General features: G+C 45.0%; 1 protein-coding gene across 1 annotated transcript; it reads left to right on the top strand.

The window, feature by feature from the left end:
- Positions 1–655: 655 nt before the first annotated feature.
- Positions 656–16,776, top strand: ZPBP2 (zona pellucida binding protein 2). The gene is made up of 8 exons (XM_033169788.1): positions 656–884; positions 8,411–8,491; positions 9,779–9,904; positions 10,516–10,677; positions 12,219–12,437; positions 13,502–13,587; positions 14,755–14,932; positions 16,654–16,776. The coding sequence occupies exons 1-8, from the start codon at positions 782–784 to the stop codon at positions 16,749–16,751; spliced, it is 1,053 nt and encodes a 350-aa protein (XP_033025679.1). The 5' UTR covers positions 656–781; the 3' UTR covers positions 16,752–16,776.
- The last annotated feature ends 1,262 nt before the right edge of the window (positions 16,777–18,038 follow it).

The raw sequence follows: 18,038 nt of genomic DNA on the forward strand, positions 1-18,038 counted from the left end.
CCCCAGCCACTCTAGGAGGCTCCCAACAGAATATTAAAAACACAATAAAACATCAAACATTAAAAACATCCCTAAACAGGGCTGCCTTCAGAGGTCTTCTAAAAGTCAGGTAGTTGTTTATTTCCTTGACATCTGATGGGAGGGCATTCCACAGGGCGGGTGCCACTGCCTGGTTCCCTGTAACCTCACTTCTCGCAGGGAGGGAACCTCCAGAAAGCCCTCGGAGCTGGACCTCAGTGTCCGGGCTGAATGATGGGGTTGGAGACACTCCTTCAGGTATACTGGGCCGAGGCCGTTTAGGGCTTTAAAGGTCAGCACCAACACTTTGAATTGTGCTCGGAAACGTACTGAATACTCTCCTCTTTCAAGTAGGGCACAAGACCAACCTATTCCTTACGCCACCCTGAGTGGGCCAGTGGGACCTCAGTCACCCTCTGGAAAGTGAGCAGGTGACTTGAGAACCCACCCAATGCCTCCCCTACAGCAGCATTTTTCAGGGGAAGATGGGCAGTGGGAAGCCAGGCTCTCTTCCAGAGATGCACATTTGCCATGACGGACTCTCATAAACCTCCAGAGAATCCCAAGGTTCTCCGGAACAACCGAGGCAGAACAGTAGCCACGGTTACTAGAAAGACAAGTTGACAAGTCTGTTGGTGTGACAGTTGGAACACCGACTGGACGCCGGAGGGGTATCTCCCTTTGTTTCTCCCTTCTCCTCCCCTTATGGACAGAAGGCTGAGAGGGCCAGAGTAGCATAAAAGGATGGACTCTCCATTGCACCATGCAAGGCGGCAGCGGTTGGTCGCCCCTTCCCCTGTACATCACCCCCCACCTTCTCCTCACAATGGGGGTCATGCTGAATACTCTCATGGCCTTGACCCAAGGTAATTGACATCCATTTTACAATGGATCAGCCAATGGCACGCAGGACTGGGTACCAGGATTCCCCAGGGGGTGGGACCAGCATCGCCTGGGTCCGCCCCTTGGTGGTTCTCAGGCCTAGCCTTCTCACAGAGGGTACAGAAACTGGGTGGGGTGGAGTGGGGGAAACCATTACATATAATTAAGTCTGTTGCAAAAACAACAAAAATGGGTCTTGTTGCGGCACCTTAAAGATGGACACATTTATTGTGGCAGGTTTTGTGGGCAAGGTGCAGGCTTATTTTAAACCCTTCAATCTGACTCATTCTCATTCTGCTGGAGCCAACTTGTGTGCCACATCAAGTATTTTGGGTAGAACGTTAGGGTGGCTTATGGCGCAAACGCCATCTGCTGAAATTCCCTCTTCCTACGCCATTCTGAGAGGTGTAGGAGGCCTGTCCTGTGTTTGCAGCCGGCCACATTCGCAGGGCTGGTGCAAGAGGTCCTGCTGCTTGCAGCAGAGGCAGAGCCACTGCTCGCCGCCCCGCCCCCCACAGCACCACACAAGGACTTCCGTCTGCTTCCTGCCCCTATTCCTATAGATTGTGTGGTCCTTCCAGAGTAAGGTAAGGTGGGTAATATGGCCCCAAAGAGTGCCAGTTCCAGACCCTTCAAGGGTCCTTATTTTCCAGGGACAGTTCCCAGATTTACAGAAGCCATCACGGTTTCTGATTTGACCCTGGAATGTCCTACTTTTCCTTTGTTGTTGTTCAGTCGTTCAGTCGTGTCCGACTCTTCGTGACCCCATGGACCAGAGCACACCAGGCACCCCTATCCTCCAATGCCTCCCGCAGTTTGGCCAAACTCATGCCAGTCGCTTTTCCTTAGGACATCCCACTTTTCCTTAGGACATCCCTATTTTCATCAGAGAAATGTTGGAACCTTACGTGACCCCTGAGACAAGGAGATAAGTAACTATACAACCTTTAGAAGACATCTGAAGGCAGCCCTGTATAGGGACATTTTAAAATGATTATATTATATTATATTATATTATATTATATTATATTATATTATATTATATTATATTAATCATATCATATCATATCATATCATATCATATCATATCATATCATATCATATTTTTGAAAGCTGCCCAACGTGGCTGGGACAATCCAGTCAGATGGGTGGGGTATAAATAATAAAATTATTATTATTATTATTATTATTATTATTATTATTATTATTATTATTATTATTGAATAGGATGCCCCTATTTTCATCGGAGGAATATTGGAGGGTATGCAGTTTAGTTGAACTTTGCTTGGCCACACTCCAGAGTCACCTCACACACAATACTATGAGGAATAATCCTCCCAGAGCCACGAATGCTGTAGGAGGCAGTCACCAGCAAAGTGACAAATTCCAAGTGCCAAAAGGGGGAGGATGAACTGGAGGGAAGATGCAAAAATCCACTGCCCTCCCCACCTGAGACACATGTCTCTGTGGCTAAGAGGGGCACCCTTTCATTTCAAAGCAGTAACTTGTTTTTTCTCTCTCCCCCAGACCTGTTCCAGACTTTCAGAGAATGGTTCAGCTTATTTTCGTATTCATGCGGTGTGGGGAGACAATTTTTTGGTTCTGGTTCAGATTTGGGTTGACTCCCTGATTGCATTTCAGAAACCTTAACCATCTCCTATTTTCTGCCTTTCGGCTTTGCATTAATCTGAACCCGGGTTTCTTTCCCCTGTGTACTGTATATATTTATTTACATGTCTTCCTTTGTTTACATTTTTATTTAAGGTATTTGCATATCAGCTTTCAGGCTAAGTTTCCCAAAATAGGTTACATACAAACATCATTTTATTTGTATGCTGCCTTTCCATAGCTAAAACCATGTTCAACGTGGCTTACAGCATGAAACAAATTACATAGTTACAAATATAACCATAGCAGTAAAAAACAATAAATTAATAATAATAATAATAGTAATAATTTATTTATTTATACCCTGCCCATCTGGCTGGGTTTCCCCAGCCACTCTGGGCGGCTCCCAACAGATTAAAAACAGAATAAAATATCAAACATTAAAACCTTCCCTGAACAGGGCTTCCTTCAGATGTCTTCTAAAAGTCAGATAATTGTTTATTTCCTTGACATCTGATGGGAGGGCATTCCACAGGGCGGGCGCCACTACCGAGAAGGCCCTCTGCCTGGTAAAATAAAACACATCAAAAAGTACACAACCAAACCGAACAATTTCCACATAAATCACAGCAAGATTTAAAAATAAGGATACAAAAAATTAATCAGTAACATCAATCCCCGCCCCCCGCAACAACCCTCCTTAAACAGTACCCTAACCCAAGACCAGCACATTTTCCTCATCATGACCATGCAAGATTTTTTCGTTTAAAAAGCATTGTCTTAAGATTTTTTTAAAAAAAAAAAAAACAAGCACTACGAAAACAGAAACCAGCAAAGCAAACAAAACTCAGCGGCGGCAAATTTAAAAGCCATACAGACACTACAAAACCAAACACACTAAAAGGCCTGAGCAAATAAAAAGATATTCACCTGCTACTGAAAGGTTGTCAGGTTTGGCGCCAGGTAGCAGTGGGGCACCACATTCCCTTTCAGGAGTCACAGTATGGTGGGGCAGCGCCAGAGGCAAACGTGAGTGGAGCAAGAAATCCAGGCTTTGCTTTTGTGCAGTAGATTTAACATCTTTCTAAACACACCCACGTGCCCTTTTCGATGCTCTAACCAGGAAGCAAGAAGCATTACCAGAGTTCAAAGCTGCATTCAAGCCAGGCAAAAGCATCCGGGGTTCAAGGCAGGCCCATGCAGAGCTTGCCGGATGCCCAGGGTCTTGTTCTTGGCATGACAGCGTAAGTCCAGCAGGCCCATAGTGGGTGGCAGGGGCGTAGCAAGGTAAATTGGTACCCGGGGGCAAAGAAAATTGTCACACACACCCCCGAGGCATGGGATGGTCAGGTGGTACCCAGTGCAGAAAATTTCTTGTCAACACCCCCATTGATTCCCCACCCCCCGCAAAAATGGTTTTACGTTATTTCATATTTTCTTACAAAGGAATAATAACGAGTAATAATAATAATAATAACTTTTATTTATATCCCACCCTCCCTGGCCGAAGTTGGGCTCAAGGTGGCTAACATCAGATACATAACATTGGTATAAAACCAAACAATAATTAAATTACCTCCTAAAAACATCTCAAAATCAAATTAAAGTCTAATTAGATGGCTTTTCACAGGGTTAGGGTTGGAAACAGTAAAGTGTTCTCTGAACTGAAATTTCAGCCTTCGTGACATAGGAAAACAGCCAAGTGAACAGCTATTTCGGTGGAGGAGGGGTCAAGATATTAACCGATATGCATGAAATTTCATATATAGCTATATAATCCCTAGTATAGTAAGATAAGACCTTCGGAGCAGGCATTTTCCAAAAAAAAAAAAAATTCAAAAAAAATTTTTCCTTGATAATTTGTTACCCCCTCCATTATGGAACCCGGGGCAGCCCGCCCCCTCGCCACCCTTGCTACGCCCCTGGTGGGTGGCCCTCCAAGGCCCTGGGCAAGTGCACCTGGCTGCCCCTCCCTCTACATGGGCCTTGTGCAAGGCAGGGCCTGGGGGGAATTCTGGGGGCCAGACAAAGAGGCTTGAGTTTCCACATTTGGCCCCTGCGCCTGAGGTCCCATTTCCTGTGAAAAGCATTTCAAAATGAGGGTGCCATAGCTGACAGAGTCCTCTTATAGGTCACTACCTGCCTTACTGCAGACACAGGAAGGGCTTGCTGAAGTGTCTCTGATGTGGATTTTGATAGACAGGTTCATGTGGGAAGAGATTGAGGAACTTTAACTGGGTCAGGAAACAAAGCTGGGGCAAGTGTAGTTCTTCTACATGTGCTCCATCTGCCCAGCCCTCATTTTAAAACTTCCTGCGGTTGCTTTTTCGTATTAACTGATGCTCTGAATTATTTTCCTCATATTATATTTTCAATTTTCAATAATTTAACAATTTAACATCCAAATTAATTACCTATTCATTACCTTCTAGCCTTCCCACCACCCACCCCAGTTTCCAATCTCTCCCCTTTTGTTACCTTACACATTTTTAGTTTTCCATTCAGTTACAAGTCCATCGATAACCCTAATTCACATTACTTCATAGATGCTATATCAATCCTGCTAATGTTTTTAAGTATTTCCAGTGAAACTTAAAATATTCTGTAAATTTATTTTTTTATTTTTTTATAAGAATTTATTGACATTTTTTCCTTATAACAACATATACCCACACCCACACCTACATTTAAACAAATACAAAGCAAATACACTCATAAAACAGATACAAACATTGCCAAGTTTTCTTATTTAAGTCTTTCCTAAAAAAAAAAAAAATCTATTTCCAAATCTTGACCATTGACTTCCCCTGCCTTTTCACCTTCGGTTTTATATCCTTGATCTATTTTTTAACCACTTCTTCTGAAAGTTAAACACAGTTATATATTTAAAATTTTACTAATAATACATCATTGTAATAATACATCATCATAAATCTTCATGAATTGTTCTTGTCACATTCTTACTCCTCTATCCTTTAACCTGCTGCTAGTAACATAAATCTTCAAATATCTCCTTTCTTATTTAAAAACAAAAAAGCTAAATAAAACTAACGGTCTTCACCCTCCGATTTCAAAATACCATAACAAACCATTCTAAATTTTACTTAATACTTCACCCCACTCCCCCTCTGTCCAATGTCTTTTTCCTGGAGACACCAGAGCCAGATTCCCAATTACCGTCTTTTCCCAAATAACCACAGATCCAGGCACAGTTCAGAACACTCCCTGCAGCGAGCTTCAGGGTATCCAACTCATCTTCTTTCGGCTGCTCCATTTCTTTAACCCATTCTTCTTCTTGTTGTTGTAAATATCTTAATTCTTTGTCCCTTGCCCCCGAGCTCACACCTCGGGGTCTGGATATAACAAATTTTGTCATCGTCTTGGGGCTGCCACCCCCAAAAAACGAATTCTTTTTCCGGAGTCGCCCTGTCATTTCTCTCCATTCTTCAAGCAACCCTCTCAGCTTCTTGCCCAGGTTTCCTTCCAACGTATTAAAATATTTAAAAGCCTCCTCTGTGGGTAATAAATTTCTTTTCAAATCCCCACACAAGACTTTCACTCTCCGATAAAGAAGTTCCAGTCTCAGCTCGGTGAGTCTTTGTTCATCCGTTAATCCAAAGTTCAAAACGAGTTCGAAGACATAGTTCAGCATAGTGGAAGAGGGGGAGGGAGTGAGTGTCAGATTACAGTTCCTGTCTCTATGTTCTTCCTTTTGTGAAAGTTGTTTTTCAACTCGGTTTAAACTTTTCGTCGCCATCTTTCTTGTAGCCAGAGTGCAAAGACCGACACTTCAAACGGAGATATCTTTCACAAATTTGCTCCCCAAAGGGAAATTGTAACAGTCTCACTTATCAAAGCTCAAATACTTTGTATCCAGTTCTGAAGCAGCAGTCACTCAAACTGGTTACCTTCTTTCATCCGAAGGGAGGGAGGCAGGCTGCCTTTCTCCTTCCCCCGGGTTGTCTAAAAAGCATAATAACTAGTCCAATCAAGTACTCACAACCTCCGGGTTCTTCATATCGATGCATCACAGGTAGAACTTCAACGCTCATTTCGGGATTTGTCGCCGCATTTACATCCCGGTTGGGGCATGTCCCCTGTAGCCCAGCTCCGTCGCCCCTTCACCCCCACTCCCCCTTTACAGGGGGGGCGAGGGAAGGGTTCGGAGCCTCAGCGGGCACTGCCGGGGAGCCCAGGGTGCGGGACGCTCTTCCCGCACCCCAACCGGAGCCCCGCTTTGCGGTAGCGGGGCTCCTAACCCCCGGGATGGACTGGGCGCTTCGCAGCCGAAGCAGCCCACGACCACCCGGAATGGCATCGCCGCCGGAAGCCTCAATATTCTGTAAATTTAATCCAGTCTTGTATAAACTTTTTTCATCTTGGTCCCAGATTTTCACAGTCATCTTTGCCATTTCGGCATACCGTATATTCTGGCATATAAGACTACTTTTTAATCCAGGAAAATCTTCTCAAAAGTCGGGGGTCGTCTTATACGCCGGATGGAGAATCTGCAGTCAAGTATACCTCAAACTCTATATTTAACTGGAAAAGTTGGGGGTCGTCTTATACGCCCAGTCGTCTTATACGCCGGAAAATACGGTAGTCTTTCTTCTTAGTTATGCATTCCTCCTTCATTGGTACTTTCTCTTCTTTCCATTTCTGGGCAAGTAGCATCCTGGCGGCTGTAGTTGCATACATAAATCATCTTTTAACATTTCTTGGTATGTCTTCACCTCTGGTTTTTTAACAAAGGTTATCTTAAACATTTTCTTCAATTCATTATAAATCATTTCCCATAAACCTGTTACCTTTTTGCACGACCACCACATATGATAAAATGTATCCACTTTATCTTTACACTTCCAGCATACATTAGACAAATTCTTATACATTTTTTGCTAACTTTACTGGAGATAAATACCAACGGTACATCATGTTCATAAAATTTTCTTTTAAAGCAGTACAAGCCGTAGCTCTGAATTATTTTCAGCCCCGGGCACAATGCAGTAATTTAAGCAGGAGGTTAGTAGAACATGAATAACCGTGGCCAGGATATCTCTTTCCAGGAAGGGCCACTTTATGGGTGAAACGTGTTCTCAGGCGCGTAGCTAGCTGCTGGGCTGCTGGGGGCGGCAAGCCCAGCGGCACCCATGGGGGCGGGGCGTCGCTCCGTGCGCATGACGTCATGACGCATGCGCACGGAACAACGCCTCCGCGCGGGCCACACTGTGCGCTGCTGCTCCCGGGGCGACGGAACGAACGGCGGCACGTGGGGTGACAAGCGGCGGCCCTTCCCACCACTCCCCACGCACCACCGGTCAGCCTGGGAGGAGCAGCGCTGCACGGACGGGGTGCTCGCTCGGCCAAGCGAGCACCCCGTCCGTGCAGCGCTGCTGCTCCCGGGGTGACGGAGGGAGCGGCGGCGCGTGGGAGTGGCGGGAGGGGCCGCCGCTTGTCACCCCCACCCGCCGCTCGTCTCCCTGTCACTGGGGGCGTACCGCCCCTCCCCAGCGACGCCCCTGCGTGTTCTGCCACCATTTGGGGCTTTCAAAGACAGAGCTGAATCCGGAGAGTAAACCTATTTCTTCAGAGTGCAATCCCACCCAAAACAGGTTAAGCATCGTTTCTTCCGTCAGACAAACCACCTACCAACATCTTCATTTTATGGGGATTGAGCCTCACTTCATATTTAGACCCTACTATTCCTCCAGGTAGCTCAGGGCAGCTTGCATTGCATTGTAATGCTTGTTATCTTCACAACAACTCTGTGAGGAAGGCTAGGCTGAACATTGACTGGTCCAAGGTCATGGAGCAAGCTTCATGTGAGTTGAGATTTGACCTCAGGTCTCTGTGGTTCAATCCCATGTGCCCTAATCATTAAATAATTTTATTTTCCCCGCAGTCAAAAATGAAGTGGGCAAAGAACAGTATTCTGTTACGTCAGTTAAAAAGAATTACATTTATGGCATTACCCACCATAAAGGTAACATTTAATTTTTTTAATTTTTTAAATTAAGACGGTGCATGGAATACAGTGTGTGGGGGTTTATTTTACCAATGAAAGGAGCAGAGATAATTCTTAGAAGTTCAACAGGAGCATCGTATCCTGTTTGTGTCACTTTATTGAAAGAGGTCTAAACCACTGAGCTTCTTGGGCTTGCCGATTGGAAGGTCGGCGGTTCGAATCCCCCCGATGGGGTGAGCAGTTCGAAAGCATGCCAGTGCAAGTAGATAAATAGGTACCACTGTGGCGGTAAGGTAAACAGCGCTTCTGTTATGTACTGAGTTGAATAGGATCCAAAATGCACCAGTCTGATTGGTCCTAGAACAATAGGATTGAGATTGCAGCAGTCTGACTGGTCCCAGAACAATAGGATTGAGATTGCAGCAGTCTGATTGGTCCCAGAACAATAGGATTGAGATTGCACCAGTCTGATTGGTCCCAGAACAATAGGATTGAGATTGCAGCAGTCTGACTGGTCCCAGAACAATAGGATTGAGATTGCAGCAGTCTGATTGGTCCCAGAACAATAGGATTGAGATTGCAGCAGTCTGATTGGTCCGCTTGAGCCACCCAATCCAGCTCCAGGTGGAAGTGTATCCACATTCCGATTGGCATACAGGAGTATCCCGTAATTAGCCAATCACGTGGGGCCCATTGTGTAAATAGTGTATATAAAGCAAATGTTTTGGGGGAACTGCATTCCTCACTACTATGAGCTGAATAAAGAGCATGAAAGTCACACTGGACTCCGAGTATATTTCAGCTTCCGTGCACTCTGGCTTCTGTCACGGTGTTCCATTGCGCTAGAAGTGGTTTAGTCATGCTGTCCACATGATCCAGAAAGCTGTCTGTGTACAAACACCGGCTCCCTCAACCTGAAAGTGAGATGAGCGCCACAGCCCCATAGTTGCCTTTGACTGGACTCAACTGTCCAGGGGTCCTTTACCTTTACCTATACTACATGACTGAGGCAGAGCCCCCAAGCTTCATTGTAGTTGCTGGTAGAATACGACCTTTATTCAGAAACAGGCCAGTCTTCTGCTTTTACAGCAGATCAGGGGCACTTGAAAAACCTTGCAGTCATCAGCAGCCACCCAACTCCCTGGGGCCAGCTCCTGAGGGTGGTACAGTGGGGCAGCTGTCTGGGATCAGAAGCCAACAGGCATTCCACATGAAGTCAAAGCCAGCTGAATAAAACCTCCCATCCAAAGCACCAACACATGGGCTCATGATATGACCATTTTCCAACATCTTCTTCTTCTGCAGTGAATGTCTATGTCAAAGTACACAAAGACAGCCCCTTTCTAGTGTGCATGGACTTGTCACTTTCGCAAAGTGAAGTCATAGACCCCAGCTACCTATGGATTGGGCCAGATGGACTGAACCTGAGACGTGAGTTACCTTTTTGGCAGAATCAGAAATCATAGAATTGTAGAGTTGGAAGGGACCACGAGGGTCATTTTGTCCAACCCCCTGCAATGGAAAAGCTCAACTCCCTCTTGAAGACAGGGCTACAAACTCACCCCCCTCCACATGGAGAGATCGATTCACCCATACACCATAATGGGCCACAACCAGAGAGCCAGAGTAGCACAGAAATTAGGTGCATGTCTGCTGGGATCCAGATAATTGTGTAACTACTTCCATTTGCCCAAAAGGGTATTGGGCTTGTGTTTCCTAACTTTCTGTTGCCCTGGCACATGGCAAATCACTTTTGAAACTGACAGCTGGGAAATTATATGGCTTCCTAGCTCCTCTTAACCTTTTTGGCTAAGTTAAACAGGCCCAGTTATTTTTGTATCTGCGCTAATAGTGACTTCTAATGGTGGCAGCTGCCCTAGCACAGAAAGCAAAATTGGGATGCTATTTCCATGTATTGTAGGACGCCTCCCACCAGATTCTTTGCATGCCTGCAGCTGCCTTAGAGCACAGAATCTCTAGGCTCATGCATGTTGCATGTCTGTTGACCTGGCTTTACCTTTTTCTTTCTTTCTTTCTTTTAGGGAAAAGTTATGTGAATCTCACAGCTACTGGAAAGTTGATGGTGCGCGGTTTTACAGAGCACATGTCTGGATCTTACACTTGCACACTTTCTTACAGAGTTTTACAGCCCGACATGAAAGGAGAACGAGAGATATTCAAGACATATAGGTTTATGGTGTATGGTAAGAGAAGCAAGTCCTGTCTTGCCTGTGCCATCCTAACTCTGGCTCTAGGCCTTGCCTAATTCCTAAGCTCACAAACAGGACTGAATCAGGCTACTTTGAGCCTCCAAAAAGCCCCAGCGTCGTACAAGAGAAGTTTGGATACTCAGAAATACACAGTCCTTTAATGAGGAAACTAGGGTTGCCAGCTTTTCAGTTGGCTCATACTCCTGTGCCTTTAACAGCAGCTAAATCTGCAGACACCAGTAGGTACTTTATCTCCATTACCTGGAAGGTGTTACCTGTGCATCTTTTGGTAGATCAACCTGCTATAAAAGGCACAAGAGGTGGCCAAGACAACACCCCCCTCCCTTCCTCTCTCTCTCTCTCTCTCTCTCTCTCACTCACACACTCACACACACACACACACAGTTTTTCTGCTACTTCTCTTTCTCTGCAAATAAGCCAGGATTCTGCACTAACTGCTTATATGTAAGTGCCCCAAAGCAGCCATTTACCACTAATATGAGCTGGTTCACATGTCAAACTAATCCATAGTTTTAATTATTAATATTATTATTTATTAAATTTGTATACCGCCCTATACCTGCAGGTCTCAGAGCAGTTCACAGTTTTAATGCAATGCGCATGAGTTGGAACAAGCCTTGAGCTTTCATGTTCCTCTAGTCTCTCTCCCCATCCAGCTTCCCAAATGGTCCAGTCCTGGAGCCATGGTTCTCAGTAACTATAGTTAACTTAAACAAGCCAACCACCCAAGCCATGGTTTGAAGCTGGCTTGTTAATGCTAACCGCAGTACGTCGGTCCAGAAAAGGCCATGGTTGACTTAAACCTGAAGCTTTAAACTCCTCCGGCCGTGCAAGAGAAAGGGGTTAGCACATGAATGCTCATTCTACCTCATGCACATTATACTAAACTACAGTTGTGCTAACATGACCGTTGTTCATGGATTTTGTCCCAGGTGCCCTGCTTCTTCCCTGATGTTTAGAGGCCAAGGAAAGAAACTTTAAGTGAGAAAGAGAAACAGCGGCAGCACTACTGGTGTGACTTACCTGGTGCCAGATTGTAGCCAATTCATAGATCACAACCCAAATACAGTGGTACCTCAGGTTACAAATGCTTCGGGTTACAAACACTTTGTGTTACAAACTCTGCTAACCTGGAAGTAGTACCTCGGGTTGAGAACTTTGCCCCAGGATGAGAACTGAAATCGTGCGGCAGCAGCAGGGGACCCCATTAGCAAAAAGCGCGCCTCACGTTAAGAACAGTTTCGGGTTAAGAATGGACCTCCAGAACGAATTAAGTTCGTAACCCGAGGTACTACTTCCAGGTTAGCAAAGTACATTGACCAAGGCCTGAAAACAATAGATTATCTTATACCAGAAGCCTGAGATAAAAGAGCCTGGGTCTTTTATTTTATGTACAAATCGTAGTTGCGGTAGGTGCTTTATAAATTGATAAATATGGTTAGCAACAACAGCAAATGATAGTGCATACCATTTAGAGTCACACACATTTCTCCTCTCACCCCCATCTTTTAAAGCATATCGGGAACCAGATTACACGTATCGAATGTCTGTTCACTTTACGACCAAAGAGTGTCATCTAACAACAAATCAACAATTCTTTCAAGAGCTAAATAAGATCTTGAACAATCTGATTTCCCACCTGACATGTCATATCATCGAGACGTCCTACAGATGCTTTTCTGTCAAACGACCAAAACATGGGCTAGAAGACGAGCTGTTCATTGTTTTTCAAGGTAACAGAAGAGGGGTGGTTCTGTCTTGTCACCATGGCCTATGGCCAACAGGAAACAGTGGTGGGATGATCCACATAGAGCTAGATCCTTAGAGAGGATCTCTAAAGATCTGTCAGAGGGATATTCTGTCTCCAATCTTAGCACCAAACACCACAGCATTGAAATGTAAAATAAGCCCTCTGCCTGTTCTTTAAGCATAAAAGGGGGAAATGCTGCCTTCTACTCTTAAACAGCAGGCAGAGGTTTTATTTCTAATCTCAGTGTTATGGTGTTTGGTGTTAAGATCAGAGATAAAAGATCCCTCTGACTGGCCTTTAGAGAGGCTCCCTAAAGGGCATTTTATCTCTTATCAGAAGAGCAAGTGCCCTGTCTTTCTAACAGTACACAAGCTTCCTGAAATGTCTCTTGCATACCTCCACTGAACTTCCTTGCAATATGCAGCCACCAGAGAGGGTTGGGTCTTGGTTCACATGGACTCACGCGGGGCAAAGTGAAGGCCCAGATGACATCATAAGAGCTGCCTGCAGCACAGAACATGCCCCAGAATTTACTGCAAGGCACTGGGGTTTGTTGGCAGAGAAATCAATGGCAAAAAGTCTTCTCACAAGATAGGAAGTTTGAAAGCAACTTCCATAGGCCTGGCCTTCTGTCGCTGTCCATGGTACTTGGTTATAGTATAACTGAAGCAACATTCCTTCTTCCTCTGTTGCTTTCTTCAGCCATCACTTTAACAGCTTAGGGTTTGGGGTTTATTTCCCCCCCCCCTTCCTGACCCAAAGATGGAGCTATAAGACAAGTTATGTGTCTCCTGGATCAGCCGTCCTTTTCTAATAACACTCCTGAACAAGGCAGAGCCAGTATAGCTTTAAAGAAGGCGGCCTTTGCGGCTGCAGTCCTAAGCAACCTTTCCTGGAAGGAAATTTCATTCCAGTCGCTCAGGTTTAATTGTGAGTAAATAAGGCTTGGGATTGTGTGCAAAAATTCTGTCCTTGGTGATTCTTCAGGCAAAATCCACAGAGAAATGAATTTTCATCTTCAAGCAGTTGTATTTCTTTGCCTTTTAGTGAGTCCATTTGCCCCTGGCTGGGAACTTATTTGTCACAAGATGGGCTCTGACTGTGAAGATGTGACCAACAACCGTGTTCAAAAGGTCAGAGTTATTTTTTTAAAAAAAATCTGAACTGGAATATTCAATAGTTATACCTTCCAAATGGCTAACTAGATAAGTGAGTTGGGAGAGAGGGAACAGAGGCTCAGAGCAGCTTGCAAAACACAAAATACCTTTCCCTACTCCTTAGCATATAGCCTCCTGTGTACACTAACAAGTCATAACTGGTCTCTCTTGCAGTATCTTGGGTTTGGATTGCTCTCTTAGGTTTTTTTGGGGTGGAGGTAGGTAAGTGCCCCCTCTCCCCAACTGGCAATGCTTGGATCAATAACTGTTCTGCACATCTGCTGCAGTTGCCCCCCCTTTTTTTTGCTAACACTGCTTTGAACACACACCCCCTGGTGGTTAGTCCATTAGGGTAAATGGGGCACTACCCCTTTAACCTCAATCTGCCCTCTGCCAGCGCCTACCTGTCTGTCTCTTTTCTTGCAACCAGTTGAGGGGATGGCCCTGGCTGTTGGTTTCAGCATTGCCCTCACGGAACTCAGCAAGGAACAAGATGCGGACCAAACTAGAATTACTTGGCTCTGCCCATCATTGGCTCTGGTTTCACCTCCTCCTGGTCTCCCTGGCCTGCCCTACCAGTACCAAGGGGCACCCTCTACCATTAGCACCTGCACAGTATTACCTAGAAGCATGGCTGCCATGACAGCCTACTGAACAGTGCCAACAGGAAAAGGAGGGGATAATACACTGGCTGGAGAAATTAAAGGGAACAGCCATAACCCTAAAGTCAGAGGCCAGGGTTCCTGCACCTTCGGTCTTTATACTGAAGCAGGAGGGTGATTTCAGAGGATGCCATTCCTCATGACATACACTGCAGGGATGTGAAAACTTTCACGTAGCCCACTGATATCATTTAAAAGTGCAGGGAGCAAGCAATTTCAAACAGCATAGACATTTGAACACTAGAGGGGTCTTCCACAGACATTCCACAGGCATGTTAGTGCAGAATTTATGGGGGTCTAAAAAGTTGCTCCTTTATATAATGAAGTGGGGAGAGGATGGTTGCTATAGAATGCACTGGCAAGGGCAAGGAAATGTGAAGGAATAAGCCCCTCTTGTTACGCGTAGGGAAATATATAACGTTGATGTAATCCAGTCAACATGCTCGTTGTTGTGTTTTTCTGACTTAATTGTATGTTCTAGGCCCAATCGTTGGTGGAAGAGTTCTTCCGTAGGCAGCAGTACATCATGAAAAACGAGTTTCAGAATGCCCCTGCAATCCATTACGTAGACCATAGTTTACAAGTCACTCGGCTGGACAGCTGCCGGCCAGGGTTTGGGAAAAACGGCATCTCCCACAGCGACTGTGCAAATTGCTGCGGTATTTGTTTTATTATCTACCTATCTATTTCCACCACCCTCGCCATCCTCCTCCAAAGTGTTTGGGATGTCCCACATGGCTTTGGGAAAGTTGCTCCCCATTTATTATCACAACTCTGCAAGGTAGCTGAGGCTGAGAGAGGTGGGCCACAGATCACCCAGCAATGAATGCCCACTTGATTCCTCCTGTTAAATCAAGCGATATAAGGGCTCTTCAAGCATAGCTTTTTGAGGTTGAGAGAACACCTCCTTCTCAACCTCAAAAGTACAGAGGTGCAATTGCTCCTTTTAGAAACAGGGATGGGTGAATCTGTCTATTTTAGGTCAGTGCCACTTTGGCAAAAAAAAAAATGCCCCCTCCCCATTTCGTTTCTGCAGCACATTGCCCAAACAAAAGCCTCTCAAAATACTATTGAAATATTTATCCCAAAAGTATTTTTCTTCCCTCCGCCGCACACATGTAAATACAAACAGTGTAGCGACATTTGGAGAAGGGTGAAAGCAGAGGCTTCCGAAGGAGGGGGGGTGACATCATGTGGTGCATGGCGTCATGGGTGCGACATCCTGGTGTTGTGCTCGTGACGTCAGGACGTTGGAGGAGCCGGGGGTGGAGCCAAACACAGCGGCAGCATGGTTTCAATGGCTGAAGCTCCTCCTCTTCCTGCCACTGTGACCGGCTAGGGCAGGCATAGGCAAACTCGGCCCTCCAGATGTTTGGGGACTACAACTCCCATCATCCCTAGCTAACAGGACCATTGGTCACGGATGATGGGAATTGTAGCCTCAAAACATCTGGAGGGCGAGTTTGCCTAGGCCAGGGGCTGCTTTCTTGCTCCTTCCCCTCTGTGGCAGCAACAGGAGGAGAAGGAAACAGCTGCTAAAGTCATGTTGCACTTGGCTCCACACCTGACCTCCTCCTCTACTGCTTTTGAACATAGTAGGGGCCTGGCCGCCCCCCCCAAAAAAAAATATTGGGGTGTGTGTCCAAGAGGTCTTGGCCCCTAGGAGTTGGCATCCCTGGGTGAAAGCAGCCCTAGCTGTTATGTGTGCCTACCGTTGGACTGAGTTCTTAATTGTACAGTGGTACCTTGGTTGTCGAACAGCTTGGCTCCCGAACAAATCGGCTCCCGAACGCCGCAAACCCAGAAGTAAGTGTTCTGGTTTGCAAACGTTTTTCAGAAGCCAAACTTCCAACACGGCTTCCGGTTGAGTGCAGGAAGCTCCTGCAGCCAATTGGAAGCCACGCTTTGGTTTTCGAACGGTTTCCGGGAGCTGAACGGACTCCCAGAATGGATTAAGTTTGACAACCAAAGTACCCCTGCTATATGTAATTCCCATCCTGTTAAAATTGCTTTGCTTCCCATTGTCACTATTACAATGAGGATTTGATGTTAAAGATAACAAACATGCACTGAAAGTTTGGCAGCAAAATAGTAACAATAAAAACAAGCAAACCTGATGAGTTTGTGGAATAAATGCAGTGTCGCAAGATGTGGGTATGGCCATTTGACAAGTAACTTGGAATTGTAAATAAATGTTTCCCTTAATTGCAAAGGTTGGACAAGTGATTGCTGTGCTTTCCACACTTGGTCCTTTGTGTATATGTTTTGTATGTGTGTGCATGGAGAGGTAGATATCTTGATTGTTGCAAGAATGTCATGACTGATAACCCGTTAGATGGCTTCATTTCCCCAATATGACGTTTGCCCATTTGGTTCGCAGTGGCCTGTGACCCCGGAAGCTACAGCCCAAACAATGCAGTGGTCTGCCAGCCGTGTACAAATATACGGATTAAAAACTATGGAGCAACAACCTGCTAAATAAAAGCAAAATGAGAAAAATGGAGAGTGGATCCTAAGACTCGTTATTTCATCATTTTCTGCTCCGGTCATGGGTTCAAACAAGAGTCAAAGAAAGACATGAAAATGGTAGCACTGTATTTACCTCCACCACGGAATGTCTAGTAAATATACAATAAAATTAAGCACATAATTCATACCGGTAATCAGATCTAACAATAAATATCTAACAATAAATATGTGGAAACATAATACCAATAAAGCAAAACTAAGGCATCTCCAAAATTAAATATTGATCCCAACAAAAACACCTGAACAATGCTAGTCTCTAGGCATCCTGAGTGTCTTAAATAGTCACAATTTGTGACTCTCATTTCAAGGGAATTTATTCCTAATTTTGAACTCAGCAGCTGAGAATTTGGCTCCTCCCACTTCCAACAGTGTATCGCTATACAGAAGCTGGACCACTGAGGCTGTATAACACTCTTCTGAAATGTCTTAGGATAATCATAGTTTAGGGTTACACTCTAGTTGTTGAATAGCTGCAGTTCCCTGTGAAACAGGAAGCCTCCACATTTGTATTAATGTTACATGTGGCCTTTGGACCAAATACCCCTCCTAATAACGATGGTGATGATGATGTGATGATGATGATGATGATGATGATGATATTGTTATTTATATGCCACCCACATGACTGGGTTGCCAAGCGGAAGAACCTTGTCAACAAATATTTCCAAGGTTCCTGCAAGAATCATGCATTTGATGACCTGAGGACCTCATGTGCAATCTTGGTCTGGCATCTGGGCCGTGTAGCTGTATCTTACAAAGACAACAACCACTATGTCATAAGATCCATAATCTTGATATACTACATACGAACATGTACAACTGATGAAGCCCAGGAGGGCGAAACAAGGCATTATTCCGGAAATCCTTGTCAAGATTCTGTGGAACTGTAGCAAGCTCCCATTTGGATTTTATGAATATACAAAGACATACATGTAACAGAAACTAGCAAATATTTGGACTCTATTAACGAACTGATCTATTGGGACTTCTGTTTACTTTGTTGAACTTTATGTGTTGGTCATGTACAAGAGAAATATTTGATATTGTGAAAACGCAGAAGAGCTTATGTGAATGCACGGCCGGTTATGTTTTGTGTGTTTGTTGAATGCATTTCACAAAGACGCATCAGAAGATGGAAAACCATAAAGGCTAGGATGGTAACTGGGATGGCAAACCACTCCCAAGCAGCCTTCTATCTATCACCTAGTGCAAACCACTTGCTACTTCTTGTGGCCT

This window comes from Lacerta agilis, chromosome 14 (assembly GCF_009819535.1).
Source record: "Lacerta agilis isolate rLacAgi1 chromosome 14, rLacAgi1.pri, whole genome shotgun sequence".
Taxonomy (NCBI): Eukaryota; Metazoa; Chordata; class Lepidosauria; order Squamata; family Lacertidae; genus Lacerta; species Lacerta agilis.

Excerpts from the sequence above, each read along its gene's own strand:
- ZPBP2 (XM_033169788.1), top strand. The coding sequence starts at position 782 with ATGCAAGGCGGCAGCGGTTGGTCGCCCCTTCCCCTGTACATCACCCCC. Across the intron at positions 12,438-13,501 it reads GCTGTTCATTGTTTTTCAAG|TGAGTCCATTTGCCCCTGGC; the intron begins GTAACAGAAGAG and ends TTTGCCTTTTAG. Across the intron at positions 13,588-14,754 it reads CCAACAACCGTGTTCAAAAG|GCCCAATCGTTGGTGGAAGA; the intron begins GTCAGAGTTATT and ends TGTATGTTCTAG.